Source organism: Xenopus tropicalis, chromosome 8 (genome assembly GCF_000004195.4).
Source record: "Xenopus tropicalis strain Nigerian chromosome 8, UCB_Xtro_10.0, whole genome shotgun sequence".
Taxonomy (NCBI): Eukaryota; Metazoa; Chordata; class Amphibia; order Anura; family Pipidae; genus Xenopus; species Xenopus tropicalis.
This window is the reverse complement of record NC_030684.2, coordinates 43,911,702-43,936,074: the sequence shown is the minus strand read 5'-3', so window position 1 is coordinate 43,936,074 and position 24,373 is coordinate 43,911,702. Positions and strand designations below refer to the sequence as shown.

General features: G+C 41.9%; 2 protein-coding genes across 2 annotated transcripts; one reads left to right on the top strand and one right to left on the bottom strand.

The window, feature by feature from the left end:
* Positions 1-196: 196 nt before the first annotated feature.
* Positions 197-8,562, top strand: dgat2l6 (diacylglycerol O-acyltransferase 2-like 6). The gene is made up of 8 exons (XM_002934893.5): positions 197-348; positions 1,571-1,699; positions 3,779-3,886; positions 4,471-4,541; positions 5,583-5,787; positions 6,639-6,813; positions 7,822-8,024; positions 8,109-8,562. The coding sequence occupies exons 1-8, from the start codon at positions 309-311 to the stop codon at positions 8,261-8,263; spliced, it is 1,086 nt and encodes a 361-aa protein (XP_002934939.1). The 5' UTR covers positions 197-308; the 3' UTR covers positions 8,264-8,562.
* A 4,508-nt stretch (positions 8,563-13,070) lies between these two features.
* p2ry4 (pyrimidinergic receptor P2Y, G-protein coupled, 4) lies at positions 13,071-21,914 on the bottom strand. Its single transcript, NM_001030462.1, has 2 exons — positions 21,726-21,914; positions 13,071-15,146 (listed from the first exon to the last, which is right to left on the bottom strand). The coding sequence occupies exon 2, from the start codon at positions 15,144-15,146 to the stop codon at positions 13,515-13,517; it is 1,632 nt and encodes a 543-aa protein (NP_001025633.1). The 5' UTR covers positions 21,726-21,914; the 3' UTR covers positions 13,071-13,514.
* Between the last annotated feature and the right edge of the window lie 2,459 nt (positions 21,915-24,373).

Below are 24,373 nucleotides of genomic sequence, written 5' to 3'. Positions count from 1 at the left end.
CCCTGGACCAAGGGCACAGAGTTTCATCATAAAACGGAATGCTCCATGTTGTTCGTGCAGGGGGATCTGTCACAGGTGCATCTCATGCAAACAGCCTTCACTAGAGCACCCTATTTATTATCACTCCTTTGGTAAGCGCTTATGCTGTCGGTGGTATTGCAAACATTTTCTTATCTCCTGTATCCATGTAATAGTATGCCTTCATGTTAATTAGTGGCCAAAACCTTCACCCCTCCAACTTAGAGGTGGTATCGCCCAATAATGGACTTTCAAGACTCAGCGTAAATTAAAAACAAAAGCTAAGAGCCATGAAAACGATCATCGCTGCATATTCCAGGGACCTGCAAGGTGAGTCCTTGTATATATGTTGGGGGCCACTTTTTGCCCTTTATAAACAGCTGCAGAATGACATTTATACACAGGGCAAGTGGAAGGTGATATTGCCCAAGCTGTCTGATAGCAAGACCTGTGTAAATAAAGCTTTTAGCCTAACTCAACCTGTCACTGCTGAAAATGATAGATTTTTATAAACGGATTATGTAGGCAATATTTAGGGCAAATGGTTATTTAAAGTAAATCAGACAATATATTCTGAGAAAGGGAAACTGGCTTATAGCTCAGTTTCATGTATCAGACACAGTTTAAAATACTATAACTATTGCTTTCATTTTAGAATAATGAATGTGACAGAATGCAGAGCAAATGTAGGATATCAAGATAGGGTAGGGGTCCAAAGTGTTTGAAAGTGGCAAACTAGCTTTTCTACATGCAACACAATTTTGAAGACATCAGAAATGCAGAGAGGCAGGCAAGCAGGCAGACTTACAGGAACAGTCCAGTGTAAAAATGAGTAAAATAGATATACTGCCCAAATAAAACATATTTGTAATATAAGAAACATTTTTTATTTTGCGCAATATCTAAATTACCCAGTTTCATTTTTACACTAAACTTCCTTTAAAGGAGAAGGAAAGGCATTTTGACATTTTACTGCCAATAGATTTGTCACATTAGTGCCACCTAGAACGCTATATTTATTCAGCAGAAAGCTCTCAAAGCTCCCTCCGATAGTAGCTGCCATTTTAGCTTTGTCTTGGTAGCTTCCTGCTGCAGCTCTAGCCTTATAGCTCAGATTACACATTCCTAAGGGAGATGGGAGCAGGAGAAGGGAGGGGGAGTAAAGAGAGAACTGAGCAGACTTGTGCCCCAAACCTGAAGGAGCCCTAAAAGAGAGGAAGTCTGATACTGAAGAACATGTTCCCAAAAAAGGAGACAAGAAAGCCTGTGTTTCTTTTGATAGAGGACTCAGGAGACCTTTCTGATAAAGCTTACTTAGTTTTTACCTTTCCTTCTCCTTTAAGAGAGGATGATGGCTTTATGTGTAGATTGCACTGCGTTGGTTTCATTTCTCATATGTCTGCTTTATATTCCTAAATGGACTGTGTAAAAGAAATGAAGCATGTCATGTTACTACCCTGGTATATCTTAAAGATTATAATGCACTGGCACACTTTTGTTATTTACACAATATGTCCCCTTTATTCCTAACACTCAATACTGTGTATTGTAGGGAGCAGGTTGTCTCTGCGCTCAGCTTTGCGCTCTCTGCCTGCTACTCCTGCGCTGCCCCAGCAGCAGCTCCGCCCATGCCTACAGCTCTTCGCTGTTCTCCAATGGATCTTCTCTTTTCTAGTCATGGGTGAGTTCATTATATTGTGACACTGATATTAAGTTCTCTCTATTATTGTCCTGCACCTAAGTATACAATATGTAATATTAAATAGGACACTGTCTGCCAAGAGTTTGCATGTATTTGACTGGGTTTCTCCGGTTTCCTGCAACCCTCCAAAAACATACAGGCAGGTTAATTGGCCCAAGGCAGCCGACTTGCACTTGCCTCTAAGAGAATCCACTAGCCACTTGTTCTGTTTTGGTGAGGCAGTGAGTCGTTGATTCTCTGCTTGGGTATAAGTACAGGCCAAGAATCAGCTGATCCACTGGTATCAGCCCAGTTGTGTATCTGCCCTTTGAGCCACTGGGTCAGCCTGGGTGGAGCCACTGGGTCAGCCTGGGTGCAGACACAGAGCATATTTTGGCATACATTTTGGGGCTGTGTGTCTGCACCTGGGCAGACACATTGACTTCAGGAGCAGACTCAGAAGGTAAGATATAGTTAACTTCCCCGTATATTGCTATAAATGAAATAAATGTTTATAGCACTTAGGATGTGTGAAAATAAATGTAAAATCTACACTGTTTTGTGGCATAACAATAATTCACGTCTGTAGCATGAAGAGGAAGTAGAAAATCTGTACGTTCCTTAGTGCTTCTGAGAGGCAGCCCAGTTATGTAATAGTTAAAGCTGAAAAATGACAAAAGTTCATAAAGTTCAAACTTTGCGAAATATTCTCTGTTGATCTAGGAAGGTAAATGTAAACACCCAGCAAGGCAACTGCCATTCCCAATCTGGAGAACTCCCTACATGAATCTCCAATGTTACTTAATATCATTTAAAATGTAATTGATTTACTGTCATTAAGGTTTTTGTTATTGCTGCTGCCTTTTTTTGCCTCAGCCCAGGGCCGAATGCTGTGATGGCAGGGCCTGAGGCACAACAACCTTTCTAGGGTGCCATCAGCCCTTCTTTTGCCATCTAACCCTGTCCTGTGCTAGCCTTCATTTTTTAACCTTCAACCACTGCTCTTTAGGGCATCACCCTATTTGCATCATCTTTATTCCAGCAAAGCTTATATTTACTTTATCTGTAATAATGGTCCATAATTGCCATTTATATTGCTCAGTTCTTAATATAGTAAGCACATCCCTAGCTCCAATTCAACATCATACCCCCAGCTACCTAGAAAGTTTTGACTGATGGAGCCTAAAATACTAAGGTTAATGCCACACAGGGTGGATTCTCAGCCAGAAGATAAGCACAGATCGGAAATCTGCCCCATGCTTCAAAAATCTAATTATTGTGCCCAGGGCCGCTGCTGGCCAAATGGGTGCCCTAAGTAGAAATTTACTTTTGTGCTCCCTCCCCCAAATATTACAGAAGTAAAAATAAAATAATAAGAAAAAACACCTACTATAGGGGCCCCACACACAGTGCCCCCAATATCCCCCATAGTAAGTGCCCCCAATAGCCCCCATAGACAATGCCCCCATAGTAAGTGACCCCAATTGCCCCTATAGATTGATTGAACTATCCGGGACAGCGGGATGCACTATAAAAACCGGCGGGACAGTGTTGGGGGGTATGTTATAATATCTAAAAACATTTTTTTTGAGCAGCTGGGATGGTGCCCCCCTGGGCATCAGCCAGGTGCAGGCACATTTAGTTAAATATGCCGCAAAACTGTATATGCGAGCAGTTTGCGCCAAATTGTGCATAGTGCTGATGCAATGATGATGGCTGTAGGCCCAACAATCAGATTTTTAAAGCATAGGGGCTGATTCCCCGGGGGGGGGGGGGCATTCTGGCAGTGTTAGAGACAGTGAAAGAAGCTGCTTGAGGGAGAGTTAGGATGGCAGAGGCTAGGCCGAAGCAGCAAATTAGTGTGTTAGCCTGGTGTGGAGCCCTTGTGAGGTAAATGTGAGTTAAAAGTGCTGAAGCAATAAAGCTGGAATCTGGTTAATAAATGAGAATGCTTGTATTCTGCTATAATCGTACATTCTAAACCTGTGGGTCCTGCCAGTTTTGGCCAGCTCGCAGGGTGAGAGAGAGCCATAAATTGAGAATATACATTTACTTAATGTTTTTGTGCCCTTTGACCAGGCTTGTTGGCCCTTGTGATTCTTATTTATCTTTTCTTCACGGGTCTTTGGCCAGTTTCTGCTCTCTACATAAGCTGGATTTTGCTGGACTGGGACACGCCCGAAACTGGTAAAAATGTATTTTGCCCAATCCCTTTTAAATCCATAATAACAGCCAGATAGTTAGTCTTATTATTAAATCTGCGTTAGACCAGTAACATCTAAATTTTGATTGGTTACTTAGGGCTACTGGTCTGACAGAAACAGACGTGTGTAACACCTTGTATTACATAGTTACATACATAGTTACATAGGGTTAAAAAAAAAACCCATCAAGTTCAACCCATCCAAGTAAACCCAGCACACACAACCCACACCTACCAATCTATACACTCACATACATAAACTATAAATACAACCACTAATACTAACTATAGATATTAGTATCACAATAGCATTGGATATTCTGATTGTTTCAAGAACTCATCCAGGCCCCTCTTAAAGGCATTAACAGAATCTGCCATTACCACATTTCTAGGAAGCTGTCAGCTGTCGACATGTGCAAACCATTGTTCAGTGACATTGCATACTGTAGTTGTGTAGTTATGAGAACTCTATTCCATTCCAGATTATTTATTTGCCTCTCTTTTATTCAGTACTTGTACTGTTATATTCCCAGTGTATGCTGCTTTCATATTTTCTCTTGGCCCCCAGGAGGTCGACGCAGTCACTGGGTCCGGAACTGGGCTATTTGGAATTATTTTCGGGATTACTTCCCCATAAAGGTCTGCTGCGCATTATTGCATGTGAAAGACAAATGCAAGTATTACATCGCCATTGTATGAATGCAACACAACTGCTCTCCTCTATTTCTACATCTGGAGCCTCTGTGGCAGCCTGGGTGCAGACACACAAAGAGGATTTTGACTCTAAAATAAATACTCACACGTTTCGCTGCTCAAAACTGCACCAGGTACAGGCACAGAGGAGGGCAATTGTGAGCGTAGGGGCTGTTTCTCAGCTTATATGCAGTCTGAGAAACAGCCTTGTCTGGAATTAGCCTTAGCTTTATCTTTACAGATTTTTTAGATTTACAGATTGGTAACTGAATTTACAAGATTTGATCACTGTTGACATCCCGTGTGGCATCAGCCTTTTGATTAATTGGGCTCGGAATGGAATCTAAGGGGTGGGGGAAGTTTCAGCAGGCCTTCTGGTGATCCTATCAGATGGCAGTTGGCTTGTATAAACTAAACATTTTATCTGCCATTGCTCCTTCATGGAATGCTTGTGTGCAAGTGAAAGTAATGCAGCTCCCTTTCACTTCCATCCAGAACCATTTGTTTGGGCCATCAAATCATCTTTTGTGTCAGGGCTGCCCAACTGGAGGCCTGTGGGCTGGATGTGGCCCTCTGAAGGACTTTTATGGACCCCAGTCAGCACAAAGGATCCATAGACCTCACAGTATGACCTCATCATTTTAATTGAATCCAGGCCTTGAACATGTTATATGAGAAATAATTGTAATAGGGTGGACAGCCCTGGTTTGGGTCATTGGCACTGCGGTGGAAGATCTCATGCTTAATACGCATAGGGCTTCTGTCATAATACGCATAGGACCTCATAGGTCATTATTTCCCCCAGCACCCTTTTCTAGTTTCCTTTCATTTATGGTGCACAACTTCACTGGCAGTCTGTGGATTCTGGCAAATGCCAGAGGGGCTGCTGTAAGATGCCATAGACACTCACTATTTATTTAGGCCTGCTTGTTATCTCTTCAGATTTCTTACTTACTCCTCTCTTACCAGCTTTTCCTTTCCTTGCAGTTAGTGAAGACTCACAGTCTGCCTCCTGGCCGTAATTACATAATTGGATCACACCCACATGGTATTCTGTGCATAGCAGCATTCTGTAACTTCAGCACAGAATCTACTGGTTTCTCCAAGAAATTCCCTGGAATCCGTCCCTACCTGGCAACACTGGCAGGCAACTTCCGGCTGCCACTTCTACGAGAATATATGATGAGTGGAGGTGGGTGCATAAAGAAAGTTGTATCATACTTACTGTGATTTTCTTTTTCTGGCCTGTCCAAGTCAGCTTTTTTGTCACCCCTGACAACCTGTAGGCTGCTGCCTGAGGCAAGGTTCTCTCATGGCTGCAGAACCCCTGCTTTGGATGCACAGATCTTTAATGCTGAAGGGCTGTGGTTGCCTTGCCCAGGTACAGAAAACTGAAATATACGGTGTAACATGTCTAAAAGAATTCTTTTTAGAGCTACTTTAGAGCTTTTTATAGTTTTAGAGCTACTTCCATGTTTCAAAGCCTCCGTGTCTCTGCCTGCCCAGTTTCCCACATGTGCTGCTTTTGCTATACAGAACTCCAGGAACATAGTTCTGCTGTAAAGGCTAAAAGTGCTCTGTACCTGCAAATCATCCTTTCATGATTTTTATGGTGTAGTGTTTATAACTAAATTACACTATGTATATTACAAAAATTAATTCTCCTCTCACTGTTTTTAGTGTATTTGTGGCTAAAGTTTCCACTGCCTTTTACAGTGTTTTATTTACAGTATTTGTGGTGTCACTACTCTCTGCCTTGGACTGTATAATTATTTAGGATCCGAACTCATTGTTTTTGAAAGCTTGATTGTACCATAATTTACAGGTGCATACTGTGCATGTATATATATCACATGGCTGTGGGCATTTGGGAAAATAAGAGGATGTTTAGCCTCACTTCGATTTAAGTATTAAATATAAAAAATGTTTTGCTATTTTGAAAAATGGACTTAATGCAGGATTTTGCTGAATGAGCGCTATTAACAGATGAGTTTTGTAATAAGCCTGTTTTCCCATGACAGAATCCCTCTTTTCTGTTTCCAGGATTGTGCCCAGTGAATCGGAAGGCAATCAGCTATGTACTGTCTCAGAGTGGCTGTGGCAATGCAGTGGTTATTGTAGTTGGTGGAGCTGCTGAGTCCCTGTCTTGCCAGCCAGGCATTACCACTGTGATCCTGAGCAGGAGGCGAGGATTTGTGCGACTTGCATTGGAACAAGGGTCAGTAATATCCCATATATCAACTTATAGGGTAACAATGTCCAGGCAGTGCTTATTGCAAGTTAATCAGCTAAAGGTCCAACCCAGCTTTGCATTTATGTTCATTTGTGCTTTTTTTATTTACACTGAACTAGCAGATGGTAACTGTGATTGGTCGCTATGGCATATACTGTTTTAGGCAGGGATATATTTTATTCTGCTATAGGTTGAACAGCTCTTTCCAGCTGTATACTAGGAGGTGCACCATGAAGGCATGGGATTCTTGAAAGACCTTAACTCATAAGGTTAGAAATATTGACATAGAAGTTGCAAAGTTAAAGCAGGTCTGGACTGGCAAACTGTATATTCTGGCAAATGTCAGAGGGGCTGCTGCAAGACTCAGTAGGCAATTACTAGTCATTGGGTCTGTGAGGGACTGTTTAGGCCTCCTTGTGCTTGAAATGTTGGGACCTATTTTAAATATTAGTCTGGCATGGTATCAGGAGTAATTCTTTAAATGTTATAATAATGTATATTTAGGCTGTGTAGGTCTGGAGAAGAAAGGAAAGTGCTAGCAAATGTTTAAATGTTACAAAAGCATTTAAACATGAAATCAACGCAATAGCACCAATACAGTATCAACAAGCATAATATCCAAGGCTATTGTGATACTAAAATCTACAGTTAGTATTAATGTTGGTATATATAGTTTATGTATGTGAGTGTATAGATAGGTCAGTATGGGTTTGTGTGTGCTGGGTTTACTGGAAGGGTTGAACTTGATGGACTCTGGTCTTTTTTCAACCCTATGTAACTATGTAACTATATGTATTCATGCAGCTTAGTTACCATCAAGTCCAAGGTACTGTTTTATTATTACAGAGAAAAAGGAATTATTTACTTAAAACTGACTCAGTGGGAAATGGGCATCTTGTAATTTACAGCTTTCTGTGTAACAAGCTTCAAGGTAAGGAATCCCAAACCTGCAAACATCACTAAGTTGGTCTCTGGCTTTTTTTGCTTGTGTAGGGCAGACTTGGTTCCTTCCTTTTCCTTTGGTGAGAATGAGCTGTACCAGCAAGTCCAATTTCCAGAACAGAGCATTCTCCGTACTGCTCAGTGGAAGTTCCAAAAGCTCTTCGGCTTTGCTCCATGTTTCTTTTATGGCCGTGGCATAACATCCATAGAATCAAAGGGCTTTTTGCCATACCCCCGACCAATCACAACTGTTGGTAAGTATGGATTTTTATCTACAACTATAGACTTTGATATATACATTCCTCACTTACCTTTTCATTTTTATTGCTATATTCTAGTGGGTGAGCCAATAAGTGTTCCCAAGATCCAGGACCCAAGCCCACAGACTGTGGATCTATACCATAACATGTACAAGTGCTCCCTGCTCAAACTGTTCCATGAGCACAAGACCCAGTATGGACTGACAGAGGATGCTGAGTTACGGATCCTATGAGGGGCAAGGAGGGGAGAGGGGTGTAGAGTACAGGGCCTGTGGGGTGGAGTTTGGATTCAGGGAATGTGGGCATGGGTGGGATGTAGCTAAAGCCAACTATTACTTTAGGGACCCTGATGCATTTTGTGCTGTATCATGTGCATGCTTTAGCTTCTCATTTTTGGATGCTTTTATTTTTAAGTGTTACAACATAAATATTTTATGTTGTACATTAGATCAGATATGTATGTACAGTATATATAGTGTATCATGTTTTGGTAATTTTTTGAAAACACAAAATAAAAATGTATACATAAATAGGTAGATGTTGTTTTTACCCCCGAGTCTGTTTTTCTGTAATCCATGTCCTGTCTATATTGTGCCTGAGTTATCCAATTGATATTAATTTGTGTCAATAGACTTGGCTTAATGCCCCAAAACCAGTACTTTTCTGTTATTTAGCCCACCATTCTCCTCGTACTCAAGGGAAGAGAACATAGCCAATAGCTTTAATGTTAGGGTTGGGTGTTGAAATCAGGGTTTGGGGCTATGCTTTTCTTATAAGGCTCTGTGTTTGCTCAGTTTGTCATGTTTAGCTATGCAACTCTGCAACTGCTTTTGTTTATAAAGCAACCTCATAGTTTATAAAGTGCACCCACAGAGTGAAAATCATAAGGATAGGATAGGATCAGTGTGTCATTCTCGCTAAATGGTTTTCAGGTTTTCCCAAATCATTTAGGTAAAGGTGGCCCTAAACAGGCCAGAGCTAGCAACATTCCAGGCTTAGCAGCATATTTGCCCTTGTATGTGTTCAAAATAATGGCCGGGAGGGGGGGGGTTTGTGCATGTTTGGAAATACTATTGGTCAAGGAGCTCATTATTTTGGAAAGAGACCAGTCCTAGACTGGCAATATGAGGATTCTTGCAAATACCAGAGGGGCTGTTGGGCCCATGGGAGGCAGCTTGGGCCTCTGTGTAGTCTACCTGCCAGGGCCTATTTTGAATCCCAGTCCCACCTGGAAGAGACATTCAAGGCTCATCGCTGCAGAATACTGGAACATGGCTTTTCAAGGAGCCATAAGGGGCAAATTTGCTAAAGGAGGGGCATCATTTTTTCCATAACTGAAGGTTGATCTTTCATTATTGTTGTTCAGGCATTAATCTGTGTCTAGCTTATCATGTAAATATGCTTTTTTTAAAATGTTAAGGCCCTTGTAGCTTTTCTCAACCAGTGTATTTCAGTTAGAATGTCCCCCACCCACCACTTATGACTGGAAGCCCCATATTACTGCTTGTGGCAGGCAGTGTTTGGCTCAAACATGTGCATTTTTGGTCTGAGATGAAATAGTAGTGACAAGCTTTTTCCATTTATATCAGTGACGAAAGGCTTGGGTTGCTGGATTATGATACGTTTTCCCTTTGACTGAATTTGAGGTTTGAAGAAGTTTTTCTGCATTACAGATTCTTCTGTTTAATTTACTGTCTCCGTGACCAGTTGGGCACTGTAGGAAACTGGCTTTCATGATCCTTTTTCAACTGTAATTGGACAGAGATGCCATAAAAGAGGCATCACATCTCAACATTGCACAATGGAAATGATGACAGAGCTCATGTAATGTGCAATTCATTTCCTAGATTTGAGATTAAACCACGCACTATAGCTATTTTATGGGTGCACTTGAATGTAGTAAAGAACTGGGTTAAGTAACGAGAAAAGACGTACACTTGATCAAGGCACACCATATAATTCATTTCCTACTCACAACTTAAGTGTAGTAAAGAAGTAAATATCCTGTATTTGCACAAACAGGAAATATATCTTCCTTCCTACTCAGTATCACACTTTCTCTGCCCAAGATTAGCACCAGTATCACACTGAACATAGTGAGTTTGAAAATGCTTAAAGGAAACTTTCCAGTTGCCCTGGAAGCCAATCTGTCAGAGTTCTGCGCTGGTTGTAATGAATTAATATAAATCCTGCCGTAAGTTGTGACTTGCAATTGACGTCTATTAGTTATGATAATACAATCAGTAGGTATTAATTTCTTCTGAAGAGCAAATCTGAACTCCTCCCATCTGTCCCCTCCCGCCACCAGGCGCTTGTGGCTCAGTCCAGCAATGGATTTGAGGGGAAGTGGGGTACCCCTCTCCTGGGCATGCACCAATTAACAAGGGAAGGGGAGGAGCCATTGGAGGACGGGTGTATAGGGCAGCACCAGACCCAACTACAGCCCTGCTGTTTGGAGTTTACATAAATGAAAACTACCTCTCACTGATTGTGAAAGCCCATAAATATGTATTTTCACACAGGCAGCACAGAGGAGTATGGAGCACTTCTCTGCTGGCTGATATATACCTCTGGAGAAAGGATGTATGCCTTTACCCATATAATACCTAATGCTGCTTCTCAGTGCTCATCTCATATGCCCTTGGTATGCTAGGACTGTATTAAAGTGAAATGTGTTGTTGTGCATTGTTATTTCTGCCCTGCAGCTGCACTTTTTGTTGGCCTCCCCTGCTCCTGTGTGGGATTAGTACAGTTCCACATCTGTGGGCCTCTAACCAGTCCATTCATATGCGGGCTGTCCCCAAGCTTTCTCCCAACAATGGCTACCTGCTGACTGGAACTCGTTCATCTCTGTGAATTCCAGGACACAACGTTATTTTTGGAGTCTTTTGTTTACCTCTAATCTGACACCGCAGGGGTTCCTTAGCTCTGTCACTACTGTAGGCAAGTAGGTTACATCCCACCCTGACACACAAAAAGCAGAATGTTTTCCCAGGGCCTTCATTTTTAAATCCATTTACTCTTTCCAATATAAGTACCAGAATTTATATATATATTCCAGTGCATTATTATATATATATAAACTGCTGCCTAAACTAAATCAATCAGCTTGACTTGTTTTAAAGAGTAATGGTAGTAGCCAGGAGCAACATCTAGGGGCCATATTTACTTTAGCTGATCATATTGCCACTTTAACAGCCCCTGCTGCAATGTATTTTTATCATAAGACATTTTATTTACTTGTCACATGTTTCTTTCCTTCTGTGTGACAAATAGTAACACTGATGTTGCTGTAAGCAAACTGGGATTACTTATTCCATTTACAGTAGTGGTTGTTCTGTGTTCCATGCTCCCATCAATGCCGGACACAGTACACCCTTGTGCTGCCTTATCCCCCTGCTAGATGTGCATCTGGACACAAAGCCACTTTATTACCTGTCCCAACAAAGGAAGCCACAATGAGTGACAACAAGAAACATTCCAGCCTTGAAAGCTCGGGGGGACAATCCATTTTATTATGAGCCAAGCTCATTCTGGGAGTTTTTAAAGCGTAACCATGGGAATGTTTAGAACCAGGCGACAAAGCCAAGAATTTTTAGGAGAGAGAAAATGCTGAGTAGGATTGGATAACACTGGGATAACACTGGACAAGTCATAAGACTACTGCTCAAACAGAAACCCAGGGGTTAGTGTAACTACAGTTCAGCTTGCCCTACCTTCCCACTACAGGAATCATATGGGTACAAGTTATGTGATATTTGGAGAGTTTTAATGCTAGAGTTTGAAAAAAATAGTTATTTTAACTATAGTTCCCCAAAACCAGTGGAAATGAAGTATGGGATCACTTATGCAGAAACCCATTATCCAGAAAGCTCCGAATTATGGTGCCATCTCCCATTAAGTCCATTTTAAGCTAATAATTCATTTTTTTTTTCAAATGATTTCCTTTTTCTCTGTAATAATAAAACAGTAGCTTGATGGTAAGTAAGCTGCATGAATCCATATTGGGGGCAAGACAATACTGTTGCATCGATTTCATGTTTTTGTCATATTGTAGCTACATCTTAACAGCAACAAAATGCCCAGTTGTCTCAGCAGTAGAGAGACATTTAATAACTGATATGCCGGAGTGGTATTCTCATATAGAGGTTTGGTTTTCTTAGTCTTTGAGCATCAACTGAACACTTCTACACAAAAGAATCCAATATAGCAGGAGGGCAACTCCGCTCTGATTACACAGGGGTAGTGGTTATAAAGGCAAAACTACACAGGAAATTTTGGCAGATGGTGTTGGATCAACAGAATACATCCTACAAGTTGGATGTAGTCACATGGGTCAAAATAATGGAAACGATAGAAAAATCGGAAGTGTAAACTACATGAAAGAATTGGCACTGGACATGACATACCCATCAGGGAACTCTGGGCTGTGTATACATCTCACAAGACAACATTTGATGGTGAAAGACTTTTTTTCTCAATGAAATACATTGACTGCTGGATGTAGATGCAGGACCAAAACCCACCATCCAACTTATCTGATGTAACTAATCTAAGCCCACAAAATCTGAGCCCTTAAACAGCCCTTAGACTGCCAACCCTTGACTGGATTCTTGGTCCACCTGCCAATGGCCCATCCAGCTCTTCGTAAAAGAACATATACAAAGACTGTATAGGATTGTTCTGTTGCAGGTATTTTGGAGTGGGACAAGTGCAAATAGCAGGGCTACACCTTCCCCCACACCCCGTGCCCGTCTGGAACCTGTCAGCTACTTGTCACAGCTACTAAATGCCAGAAAATATCCTTCCATAGACAATACTGAGAATTTACATGGCATTTCAGGGAGATTAGTCGCCCGCGACAAGGGAGATTTGCCACGTGGCGACTAATCTTTCCGTGTGTCATAGCCCTTATACTGTAGAAATAGACTCTTCCAACCTCAGTGGGAAGTTTGAGCTGTATAATGTTAGTATTCCTCTGCAAAATGTATTAATGAAAATTAAATACAAATTGAAAAAACACACAGACACTGGTACAAATGCCCTCTTTACCTTTAATACAGCAAACAGATTCTTGTCCCTTTCAATGTCACACAGCTGAGAAGTTCATTATTTTGGGGACAATTCCTCATAGTGTCCCAATAATGTACAGCTTTTTACAGGGTTCATTGCTGGAAAAGCTTTAGAAGTACCAGTTTAATGTTCAAATTAATATTTACAATTCACAGTTATGGGCTACAGGTATGAGGTCTCTTATCCAGAGACCAGATATCATTTTTTTTTCTCTGATAATAAAACAGGACCTTGTATTTGATGGTAACTAAGCTGCACGTATCCATATTGGTGGCAAAACAATCCTGTTGGGTTTATTTCTTGTTTATTAGGTATGGTGACCCAAATTACTGAAAACACCATGTGCAGAAGGCCCAGGCCCATATAACAGATGCCATACCTGTAACGATGATCTTGCATCAGAAGACCTTCTTATATTTTTGGAATGTTCTGCAGCTCTCTTTCCTTCCAATAACTCTCTCCTTCTACATTTTTAGCTAACCTGTCCTTCTTGCTATACATTTTAGGTGTCAGGAGATTCCAGGTAGAGGTCCCCTCTGCTTCCCATGAGGATTCCACATGGCCTTCTTCATATTCCTGTGTTGCACCCTTCTTTGAGGACAGTCTCCATTTTCCTTTTTTAAGACTGCTGCTAATTTGTGTCTGAATCTCATCCTGTTCATCATTGGTTTTCCTGCTCTCTGCAATATCTCCCTGTCCAGTTGTTTTTCTGTTCTCTCCTTCTGTCACATAATCTTCCTTTTCAACTACCTCTACATGGGGAAGATAGTTTTCCCCATGTCTGTGTTCTTTCATATTGTTTTTGTCCATAGAGTTTCTCTTGATTGTGCTTTGATGATACACACTCTTCCTTTGCTTTGAGTCTTTGCTGGCTGTCCATCCAACCCTGTGCTCTCTGGCACCTTCTTCATTCTCATCTCTCACCATTCTGCCATTGCTCTGTGTCTCCTCAGCAGAAACCACAGGTAAAGGTCCTGTTGTCATATGGGGCTCAGGCTCTGGATGGGGCCCTGGGTGGTTTGTATGCATACACCTCCTGTGATGAACTGAACTTCTTCTCACTGTCCTTATCAGCCTACGTCTATACCTGTCATTGGCCAGAAAGTAGAGTATTGGGTCAATGCAACTGTTGGCACTGGCTAAAGGGCGTGTAATCTTGTATGTGAAATTTATCACATTGAGTGCATAACAATTGACACCTAGCAGACGGGCATAATAATACAGGGTTCGAGTGATGTGAAAAGGCATGAAGCAAATAGCAAATGCTATCATAACAATGACAATGGTCTTAATGGATCTCTTTTTGTATGATGGTAGAGTCTGATGGTTCCCATTGACAAGTGGTTTCATTAGTTCTCTTGCCATGAGTCCATAGCAGCATGCAATTATGAGGCACGGTATCCCAAAGAGTAGGCACATAATTCCAGTACTGTACTCCACATATTTGTCAAATTCTTCAGGAAGTGTGGTATCATGACAAATTGTGCCATTAACCTTTGGACTGACTGTGACAAACATTAAATTGGGCACAAGGCAGAGCATAACTGATAGCCATACCAGTGCACAGATCACATGGGCATGTTTAGCATTCATACACCTCAGAGTGGTTATAGGGTGGCACACCCCCCGGTAGCGGTGCACACTGATGCAGGTGAGGAACAGAATGCTGGAATAGAGGTTGGCATAAAAAAGGAATCTTACAATCTTGCAGAGAGCTACCCCAAAGGGCCAGTTGTTTTGGTCAGCATAGTAATAGACCAGAGTGGGTAGAGACAGAACATACAGTGTGTCAGACAGTGCAAGGTTAAACATATAAACTGTTGTGGGGTTCCATGGTCGCATTTTGGCAATGAATATCCATATAGCTGTTATGTTTAGAGGCAGGCCCACCATAAACACTCCACTGTAGGAGATAGGCAGCAGCAAAAACTTGAATCCCTCATTGAAAACACAACTGTCCTCTGTGTTATTAGTTAGATTCTTTGGCAGCGGTAGGGTTGTGAGCAATGAAGGGTGCAAAGTTGCCATGATGCCACCAGCCATCTGCAAAAGCACAAAGAAAAATGTAAATTGGATTAATACTTCTGTTAATGGCTACCATAGTAAATAGTACACACCAATCAGAAGAAATTCTGCCCCAATTGAGTAGAAAACTGGATCTGTATAAAGCTTTGGATGTATGCCTGCTGTAAGCAGCAGTCCCTCATAGTGGGCCATTCTAATAATAGAGGAAACGTCAGTAATGAAAAAGTATCTGAAATCTTTATGATAAAAAAGGTATATTTTTATTATTGAGACATTTTATCATATTCAGCAATGTTGGAAGAATGTTACATTTCAATTTTGCTGAGGACTTAATGTTATGTTATTGATAACAAAGCATTCTGTCATGCAAGGCAAAACTTTGCCCACCACGTCATTACCCTTCGGCTAAAAGAAGAAAGTTGGGTCAATGACAAGCCCCTGTTGGCTCCCTGCACTGAGCAGACCTTGTTTTTTATATTTTCTTAGCAAGTACTTCTGCTCTTTAAATGCTTGGTGCTTATAGCTAGGGCCCTATTTTCTATTTAGCTATCTTTATCTGCATGTGACCTTTTAGGCTTTCAAAACAGCACCTGCACCTTGTGGATTTGCCTGGGACACCCCTCCTATATTAATACTCTAACCCAGTCTACCAAGTCACATTACAGTGTGTGGAAAGGGTAAGTACCAAACACAAAGTGCTCAACAGCTCTTTATGTGTCTTCACCTTTCCTATCCCTGCCACATATATTTTGTAGTAAACGTGTATCTTCTTGGCTATAGGTCCAATGATTGGATTATTGATAGGGCCCTACAGAGATCCATCGGATGAGGGCCACATCAACATGTTAATGCACTCCAGGTCAGATGGGATTTTCATACCTGCCTAACTGATATCTTGATCATTTTTGGCCATAAATCAGTTGGGCAGGCCAGTCGATTGTCCCCATACACTGAGCAGATAAGCTGCTGACTTGGCCTAAAGGGGCCAAATCAGCCTCCTTAATCTGTTTTATACCTTTACCCTGCAACTCACACCACTTTAATTTGCCATGCAGTGAGAAAGAGAAAAATGATTAAATCTCTGCTATCATGGGCAATGAACTGTTTCAAAATGCCTTTCCACCTGCAACAATAGGAGTTCTGGTGGAAAGGTGACTTTGCACTTAATTGCTGTATATTTATACTAATTTATTTATTTACTATTATAATGTTGTCTTCCTTGTGTGTACCTTTTTATATTGTAACATTTTACAACCCCATGCAGCCTAGTAGAGTCAGGCACAGAGCTGGCATGATAATAGACAACACATTTACTAGACACATACACAGTGTCATTAAATGATCCTGTCACACACCAGAGTGTCTATACAAAACCCTATGAACATATATGGGTAGAAATGGGAACCCTCCTTTTAACGAGGTTGTGTGCTAATGAAACATCCTCATACTGGTAAATGGTTCCCTATAAGGGGATATTTTAGGTTTCATTTCTCATTTGTTGTTTTAGCATGGTCCTACTCACACACAATAAACCAGACAGAAAGTTGTATTTGTAGTTTACTGCATATTGGGCCATACAAGAATATAAGACTATATACTGTATATATCCCAAAATAAATCCACTTTATAGAGAAATTTACTCCAGTTCCACATTCCTGCACATTTTCCACGTGTCTGAGTTAGCCAGCCAGTTACAATCATAGAGGGTATCGAGATCCATCACAGAGAGGCTAGTATGGGATTACTCCATGGCACAAAACCCTCATTAGAGTGCACAAAATTAGCCCAATAAAATGCAGTGAATTGCAAAATGCTTTCTGCCCACTGGTTTAATAAATAAAACAAAGCAATAGTTTCTGTTATTATGCAGAAGAATTCGAGACTTGGTTAATTTGAGCAAATGTGAGAGAAGCGGATTTGTGGTGAGGCCACAAAAACCCTTGGCCTAGGGTGGCATAAATTTAGGAGTGGCATGTCGGCATGCCAGCATGCCGCCTAGCCGCAAGTAATATGTGCTCACTTATGGGCACTGGGGGTGGGCCGCGCATAAAACTTCAGTGCATCCTGTCCCCAATGCTCAGTATGTGAGCGAAAAGGATGCGTGTGTGCATCTGGGAGAAGGTATTTCATTCTATTAGGGCAGTGGCACATGGGGAGATTAGCCGCCAATGATAAATCTTTACTATTGCGGACGACTAATCTCCCCGAAATGCCATCCCACCAGCAAGAATGTAAATCGGTGGTGGGATGGTATACACATCACTTTAGCCACCTGAAATTGACTTGCAAGGAAACTTTCGGCGACTTCAGGGCGACCGGAGCAACGCGTATGCCATCCCACCGCTGATTTACATTCTTGCTGGTGGGATGGCATATCAGGGAGATTAGTCACCTGCAATAGTGACACAACGGTGCAGAAGTCCATCTGGCATAATTTACAATGTTCACTGTCAGGGGCGGGCCAAGCCGACCGGGCGCCCTAGGCAACCCGGTCGGCCACCTCGCCCCTGCACCTTTCCCCCACCTCGCGTTTCAGCGCACATGCGAAGTTCCGGGGGGGGCGGCTACGCGATACTTCATTGCCCCCACCGTGTAATGACAAGCGGCGGGGGCAATGAAAAAGGAGCTAGGGGTAGGCAGGAGAGGCTCCTATCTGGCGCCCCCCAGTCGCTGCGCCCTAGGCCAGGGGTCGGGAACCTTTTTGGCTGAGAGAGCCATAAACACCACATATTTTAAAATGTAATTCCGTGAGAGCCATACAATATGTTTGACCGCGGATGCTGCGGGGCAAGGTAGGGTGGGTCCCAAGGATGCCGGATGCGGATGCAATGTGGAGGAGGGCGTGGTCTGTGCTCGGACGTTATTTTTTTATTAAAGATTTGGCAGTGAGCCAGATGCAGCCATCAAAAGAGCCACATCTGGCTCCCGAGCCATAGGTTCCCTACCCCTGCCCTAGGCAACTGCCTTTTCTGCCTACCCCTAGTTCCGGCCCTGTTCACTGTGTATGAATGAAAATTGCACCAAATTCTTTGGACATAAGTGTACTGTGCCTATTGACACTGGGCATGAAAGGCACCCTGGACTGTTTAGCAGAAGATAGTGGGCAGGGTAAGACTGGGCCTGAACAACAGTGGAAAAATATCAGATGGGTCCCTCCAGCCCATGTCAGCTCCTTGCCTGGAACTTGTGCACTCCACCCAGCTGCAAATTTAAGTAACACGGTATGGTGTGGCCACAATTGTAAGGCGACGTGACACGGCTCATGTGTTCATCCACCATGCTCAAAAATCTTAAATTGGGTGCAGAGCAGAGGTTAAGTATATACTGTAGATGAAGCAAAGGTGATAAATTGATTTATTTTGGTCACATATACAGTGTTTTTACAGGCAAAATTTAAGGCCTAATCTTTCCCTTATCAAGCCTGTCTGTATATGTGACCTAAATAAATCACTATTTCACCTTTTCAGTAAGGAGTGCTGCAGTATTGCTTCCTCCGTAGAAATAGCTGAAATCAACACTACAGAAGGTGACAGTTTATAACTGTGAATGCTCTGAAGTTGCACTGGCATTTAATGCTTTATTATCAGGCAATTTGAGCCAATTTCAATTAAATTGCTTGCACATCACTCAGTGTGTGGGACCCTCAGGCAATTGTTTTGATCTCCTGACCTTAAGTTTCTTTTGAGATTTGCTCATTCAGCTTATATGTCTCAGAGTGGGCCATACAGGGACTGGATTACATGCACCCAGTATTATACATTATTCTATTAGTGTTAGCACAGCGGTCTGTAGAATATCATTTGGGTTGGGAAGCCATGACTAAAGGATAATACATGCAATTTTAGTATCGCCATTAAGTAAAAAAAATATTATTTTTATATTCATTTTCATATACTACTCTACTATACTACTCTGGGGAGGATGGCTTTTGTACAGCTTCTTAAAAACAGTCACTAGGGGTCATTTACTAATGCAAGTGCAAAGTATAAAGACCAAATATGCAAGCAAAGTAGGCAGTGTAATTCCAGTGCAGAGAAGCTCAGGCATCAGAAACTGCATTGCAGTATGCAAGTCAGCTACGTGTGTGTGTGGGTGCAACATGCAAAGGGGGGCCCTGAAAGTAACAGCCCCTCAAGGCAGGTAAACATCCCTGGGCTCCTATTCACCCTGTACTTTGCCCATTGTACCTTATTCAGAATAGTGTGTAAGCAAATGGTGCAAGGAGCAAGTATATAGGAGCATGTACGAAGGCAAGGGCCTTTTTGCGTAGGAAACAGATCCACTTTGTGTACATTTTTATGCTTTGCACTTGCTTTTGTGTTTGCAAATGAGGCTTTGTGGGCACAATTTAAAGCAACGTTTCCTGTAAGCCACGATCTCATGAGCACGCATATATATTCTGAAGCCACATGAGGTTTGGAAACATATAACATTACGACCACAAATGCAGTGTGCAGACTTCTTTTTTATCCACAATGTAGCATTTTTTTCAAGAATCCCAGAGTAAATGGGCCTGTGAGGAGGAGATGTACCTTAAACTGCCATTTTGCCGTGTCAGGATTGTGTTGTTTTCTGTGTTAGTTGTCAAAATGGTGTCAGTGGATGATTCTTTTGGATCAAGCATGCTGGGTATAATGACAAAGTCACTGGGGGGACCCTAGACCTACTCTCACTTGCCTCAAGGGTTCCCCAACATCAACAGGTGCACTTATGTGCAATTGAGGGCAGGAGAAAGTGTGCTGGAAAAATGTGCTGGAAAAATGTCTATGTGGCCACAAAACTTCATGCAGCTACTGGCCTCTTGGTGGGTTGCCAGCATCTGAGCATTATGGGGATTCCTGATGCCCTAAGGCCCGAAACAAGGATGATCTGTATCTCATTCAGCCTTTAGTACAATGACACAAAGTAAGATTCTTTGCCGATGCTTAAATCTGCGCTCCCACGGGCAACAAATCTCCAATAAATGCGTTGTAGGGCAGATTTAACCACGGGTGACAAATTTTACCCTGTGCCATTGCCCTTATTGGAATAAAATTGCTGGCTAATGATGACAGTGGCAGAGCTCCTATGTCTTTTTCTCAGAAGCAAATGTTTGTCCCATGATTACTGAACAGCTTGGAAGTAAACAACCCAGTAGCAATTATCACGCCTTCATAAAGTGCTGCAAATCACAGGCAGTCCCTGCCAAATTGGCCCCATTCACTTCTCAGTTATCTGCTGGGCTAGTTACATTGCACCATAAAAGCCAGCTCCATTGGACAATAGGGCTTATTTTGTGTCACTGAGCACCTATGTAAGAGGATCCCACTGTTTTCTAGTACAGCTTAGTTTGGGCAGTGCCCAGCATTAATATGTGCAATACTAGGACACTGCTCACTGAGGTAATATTGTCTTCGCTTAATATATAATGCACAGGCTCAGGGCAGTTGCCCACTATAAACATGATTATCATCCTTTATTTTTATAATGCCAACATATTCCACAGCACTTTTTAAAGTTTACACATCACTTACATTATTCCTTGCCAGTGGCGAGCCAAGCTGGTCAGGCGCCCTAGGCTAGCTCCCACTTGCCCACCAAAGAGCGGCCGTGCACTTTGACCAAGTAGGGTGGATGGAGAGTGATGAGTGGGTGGCACGGGGATTGTGCAGTGGAAATATAGGCCTGGGCAAGGGATAGGCAGACAGAGAAGATACGTGCCTAGCATCCCCTGACCTAGAAGTGTAACTAACAAGGAAGCAGACCTCACAGCTGTGGGGGCCCAGAGGTACAGGGGGCCCAGTGTATGTCTGATTCCTTCATTGTCACCTGCACTGTTGTGTGTGTGGGGGGGGGGTGACCAGCATTTTTGCTCCTGTTAGAAAATTTCCAGGCCCGCTCTGCACAAAATCACAGGGGACCGGCAATGGGAGCAAAATCATAGGTCACCCACGATTTTGGGCAGAGGGGGCCCAGTACTCCTTCCATGGGGTACAGGGCCCCCGAAGTTATGCCCCTGCCCCCACTGTTGTGCCCTAGCCATATGCCTCTTCTGCCTACCCCTAGTTCTGCCCCCAGTCCAATACACAAACGTCAATTTTATTATAAGTCAGTTAGATGATGCTTGTGATTACTGGCAGGAAACAGTTTCAAGATGTACCAGAGTAACTGGGTACAATTTTTTGTAATGGCATCGCTAGTAAGTCTTTTCCCCACCTAGAAGCACATGGGCATAGACATGTAAATGTGGCTGTTAGCGATGTGTAGGTTGAAAAAACACAACCTGCAATAGACTCTAACCCACAAAACCATAACCCACAATATGGTGCCAGTGTAGGATCTGCGCCCTGCCTGTACCCACGTCTTTCCGCATTGAACATTTTTCCTGTACGTGCCTTAGGTTCCAAGACTGGGAAGCTTCAATGCTTGCCCAAATTTTAACCTTAACCCATCTGACCTAAGGGGTAAACCCACAGGTCCCACTGGTTGTGGGCAACCTGTTCATCACTAGCGGCTATGATCCTTTATGAATTTACAATTCCCAAGGTGCTGGTGTCATATGTGGGTTTAACAGTGATAGATGTCCAACTTAGGTAAGAATGGGAGTTATGTGCTTACCTGTTGTAACACAGCCCCTTGTTACTCTCCGGTACACAGCATCCCAGGCAACAGGATTGCCCTCCTCATGTCTCTTTCTTCTCCAACTTGGTTTTAGGCATTTAGTCTCTTATAGCCGACTGTGAGAGGAAAGTTCTGACTCTGGATCTCTAAGTCAGCGTAGTCTTTTGTCCCTGTCTGTGTTTGTCCTCTCCACATGTCAGTAATCAGTTCCTCAGTCTCTCAGCTCCTCTCTGGGACATTCCTGTGAGGCAGCCCTAGTGTCTGCTGATGGGACGGGGGCAGGGTTAAGGGGAGAGGTAACAGGGGAGGAGGGGACACTAAAGGGGGATGATTTCAGAAAAGTACTAAACAAACTGCAAAAGCCTAAATAGTGTGAATTTTTTATATATATGAAATATACTGAACATTCAGTGCAGGACTGCATGCAAACATAGAAACATAATGCATAGTATAAGAGTATTTTTTATCCTGTCTCTCCACTCAGGTATTCAGTGTAGCTTCATATCAGAGCTGCCAACAGAAACTTTGGGGCCCCGAACAAGTTATTTATATGGGGCCCCCCATGAACACAAGCGTGCAGTACCAACATTTTGCCCACACAGCTGCAATATAAACAGCTGATGTTACTCTATAATAAGCAGTTCATATAAACAGTATATATATATATATATATAAAGAGTTCCATTGATTAAAGATCAATTAATTGTCAGTTCATTGGGGGGCAGTGGAGTTTGCCTTAAGTTTAAACCCTACACTCCTTCCTGCCCCTGCTCTACACTGTCATTGCTTGATATTGAAGTTACGTGAGTCTTGGCAAAAGTTACGTAAACTAGTCAGTAGTAGTTCATAAAGATAGTAAGAATAATTAATGTGCTAATAAGTCAGTATTTTAATGGGGGGTCAGTTTATACTATAAGTTACACAAGTTTCTTTGAAAATAATGTAAGCTTTTGCATAAATTACATAATTTGTGTAAGCGTAGTATTAGGTTTTTAATTCATTGGTGGTCAGTTGAGTTTGTCTGTGCAAAGCCTCTCTGCATTGTCTTTTGCTTGATATGCAAGTTACGGAAGTTTTTGGCAAGTCACACAGTTTTCTAGGCAGTTTTTGTTGAAGTTACATAAATTGCGTAAGTTTTGGTGTAACTGTATGCTTAACTTAAGCGATTTACGTAACTTTCAGAACTTACAGAAGAAGATTTAACGGGAGCCTGATGCAACTGTACCCCCTCTCCCCCCTGATGGTGGATTTCCTTCCTATAATACACAACATGAAAAAGATATTCTAATAAATGGTACTTAGTGATGTATTTAATTATATTCAGTACTTGTGTCAAAACTTGTGTATAACACCAATAACACTGGGGGCACATACTTTGTATATAAAACACCCACCCCTGTGGCTGTGTACCTTTATATGTTAACAAAATTGTTCAATTACCTACAATGTCTTAATATTTTACAATTAAGGTTATATTATTCCTAATACTCATTACACTTCATGAAATGTATATGAGATAAAGCAACCCCAAAAGGGGTTTATGTTAACTTTTATTATGTTACAGAATACCCTACTCCTAGTTGCCATTAATTTTCATTATCTATTTTTTTTATAGACCTTTCCATTATTTGCCTTCTTCTTCTGCCTCTTTCTTCCTTTTGAATGGGGGTCTGTGAGGCTACAATTTTATTGTTAATGTTACTATTTATTATTTATTTTACTATGCAGCACTTCTGACATTCATATTCCCATCTCTTGTTCAAAGCATTACCTGGTTGCCAGGGTTAATAAGACCCCAGCAACCAGATAGCTGCTAAAATACCAATCTAGACAGCTGCTGAACAAAAAGCTAAATAACTAAAGAATAATGGAAAAAATCCATAAAATGAAGACCAACTGCAAATTGTCCCAGAATACTAATTTCTACATCACACTAAAAGTTAAGCAAAGGTGAAATACCCCTTGAAGCTTTCTCTGAGAGCTGACCGCTGGGATTGTGTATAATAATAGAGATCACAGTCCCTAAAGTTGCTGGATAGGCCCAAGGCTATAGATAGTAAGGATTCTGAAGGAAACATTTACAATAGATGTGTGAGAAACAGGTCAACTTCCCAGGTATAGGGTGGCCATAAACAGTTTTGTTGTGGGACCCAGTAACTTCCCATATCACTGCAGGGAGATGAGTTACAGCTAGATAGCTGGCAGCTGAATATTCTAGATACAAAAATGTTCTAAAATTTCCAATTTACATTTTGTTTATGCAAAAACATGACCCCAATCTACATTTTTACATGCATTTTGTTCTTTGCATGTTGTGTGTTCCTCTGGAACTGGGATGAACTCCTACCATTTCTATTGCATTCAGCAATCATCTCCATCCCCGTATGTACCACTTGTGCCACATGATGGATGGCACTGGAATGTACAGATTAGAAAACATAAAAAAAAATACTTATAATACCTATACACACAAAGTTGTTCGACAGGGTTTGTAATATCGCATTGTGCCACATATAACCACTTTATATGGCTATCCTGTTAAATCAGAGCTATCGCAAACTGTGAGTGATACTTGGGTTAACCAGGCCTTCCATTTAAAGATTACCTTGGTTGATGAGGTTCCAGTTTTGGTGAGGCTGATCTTT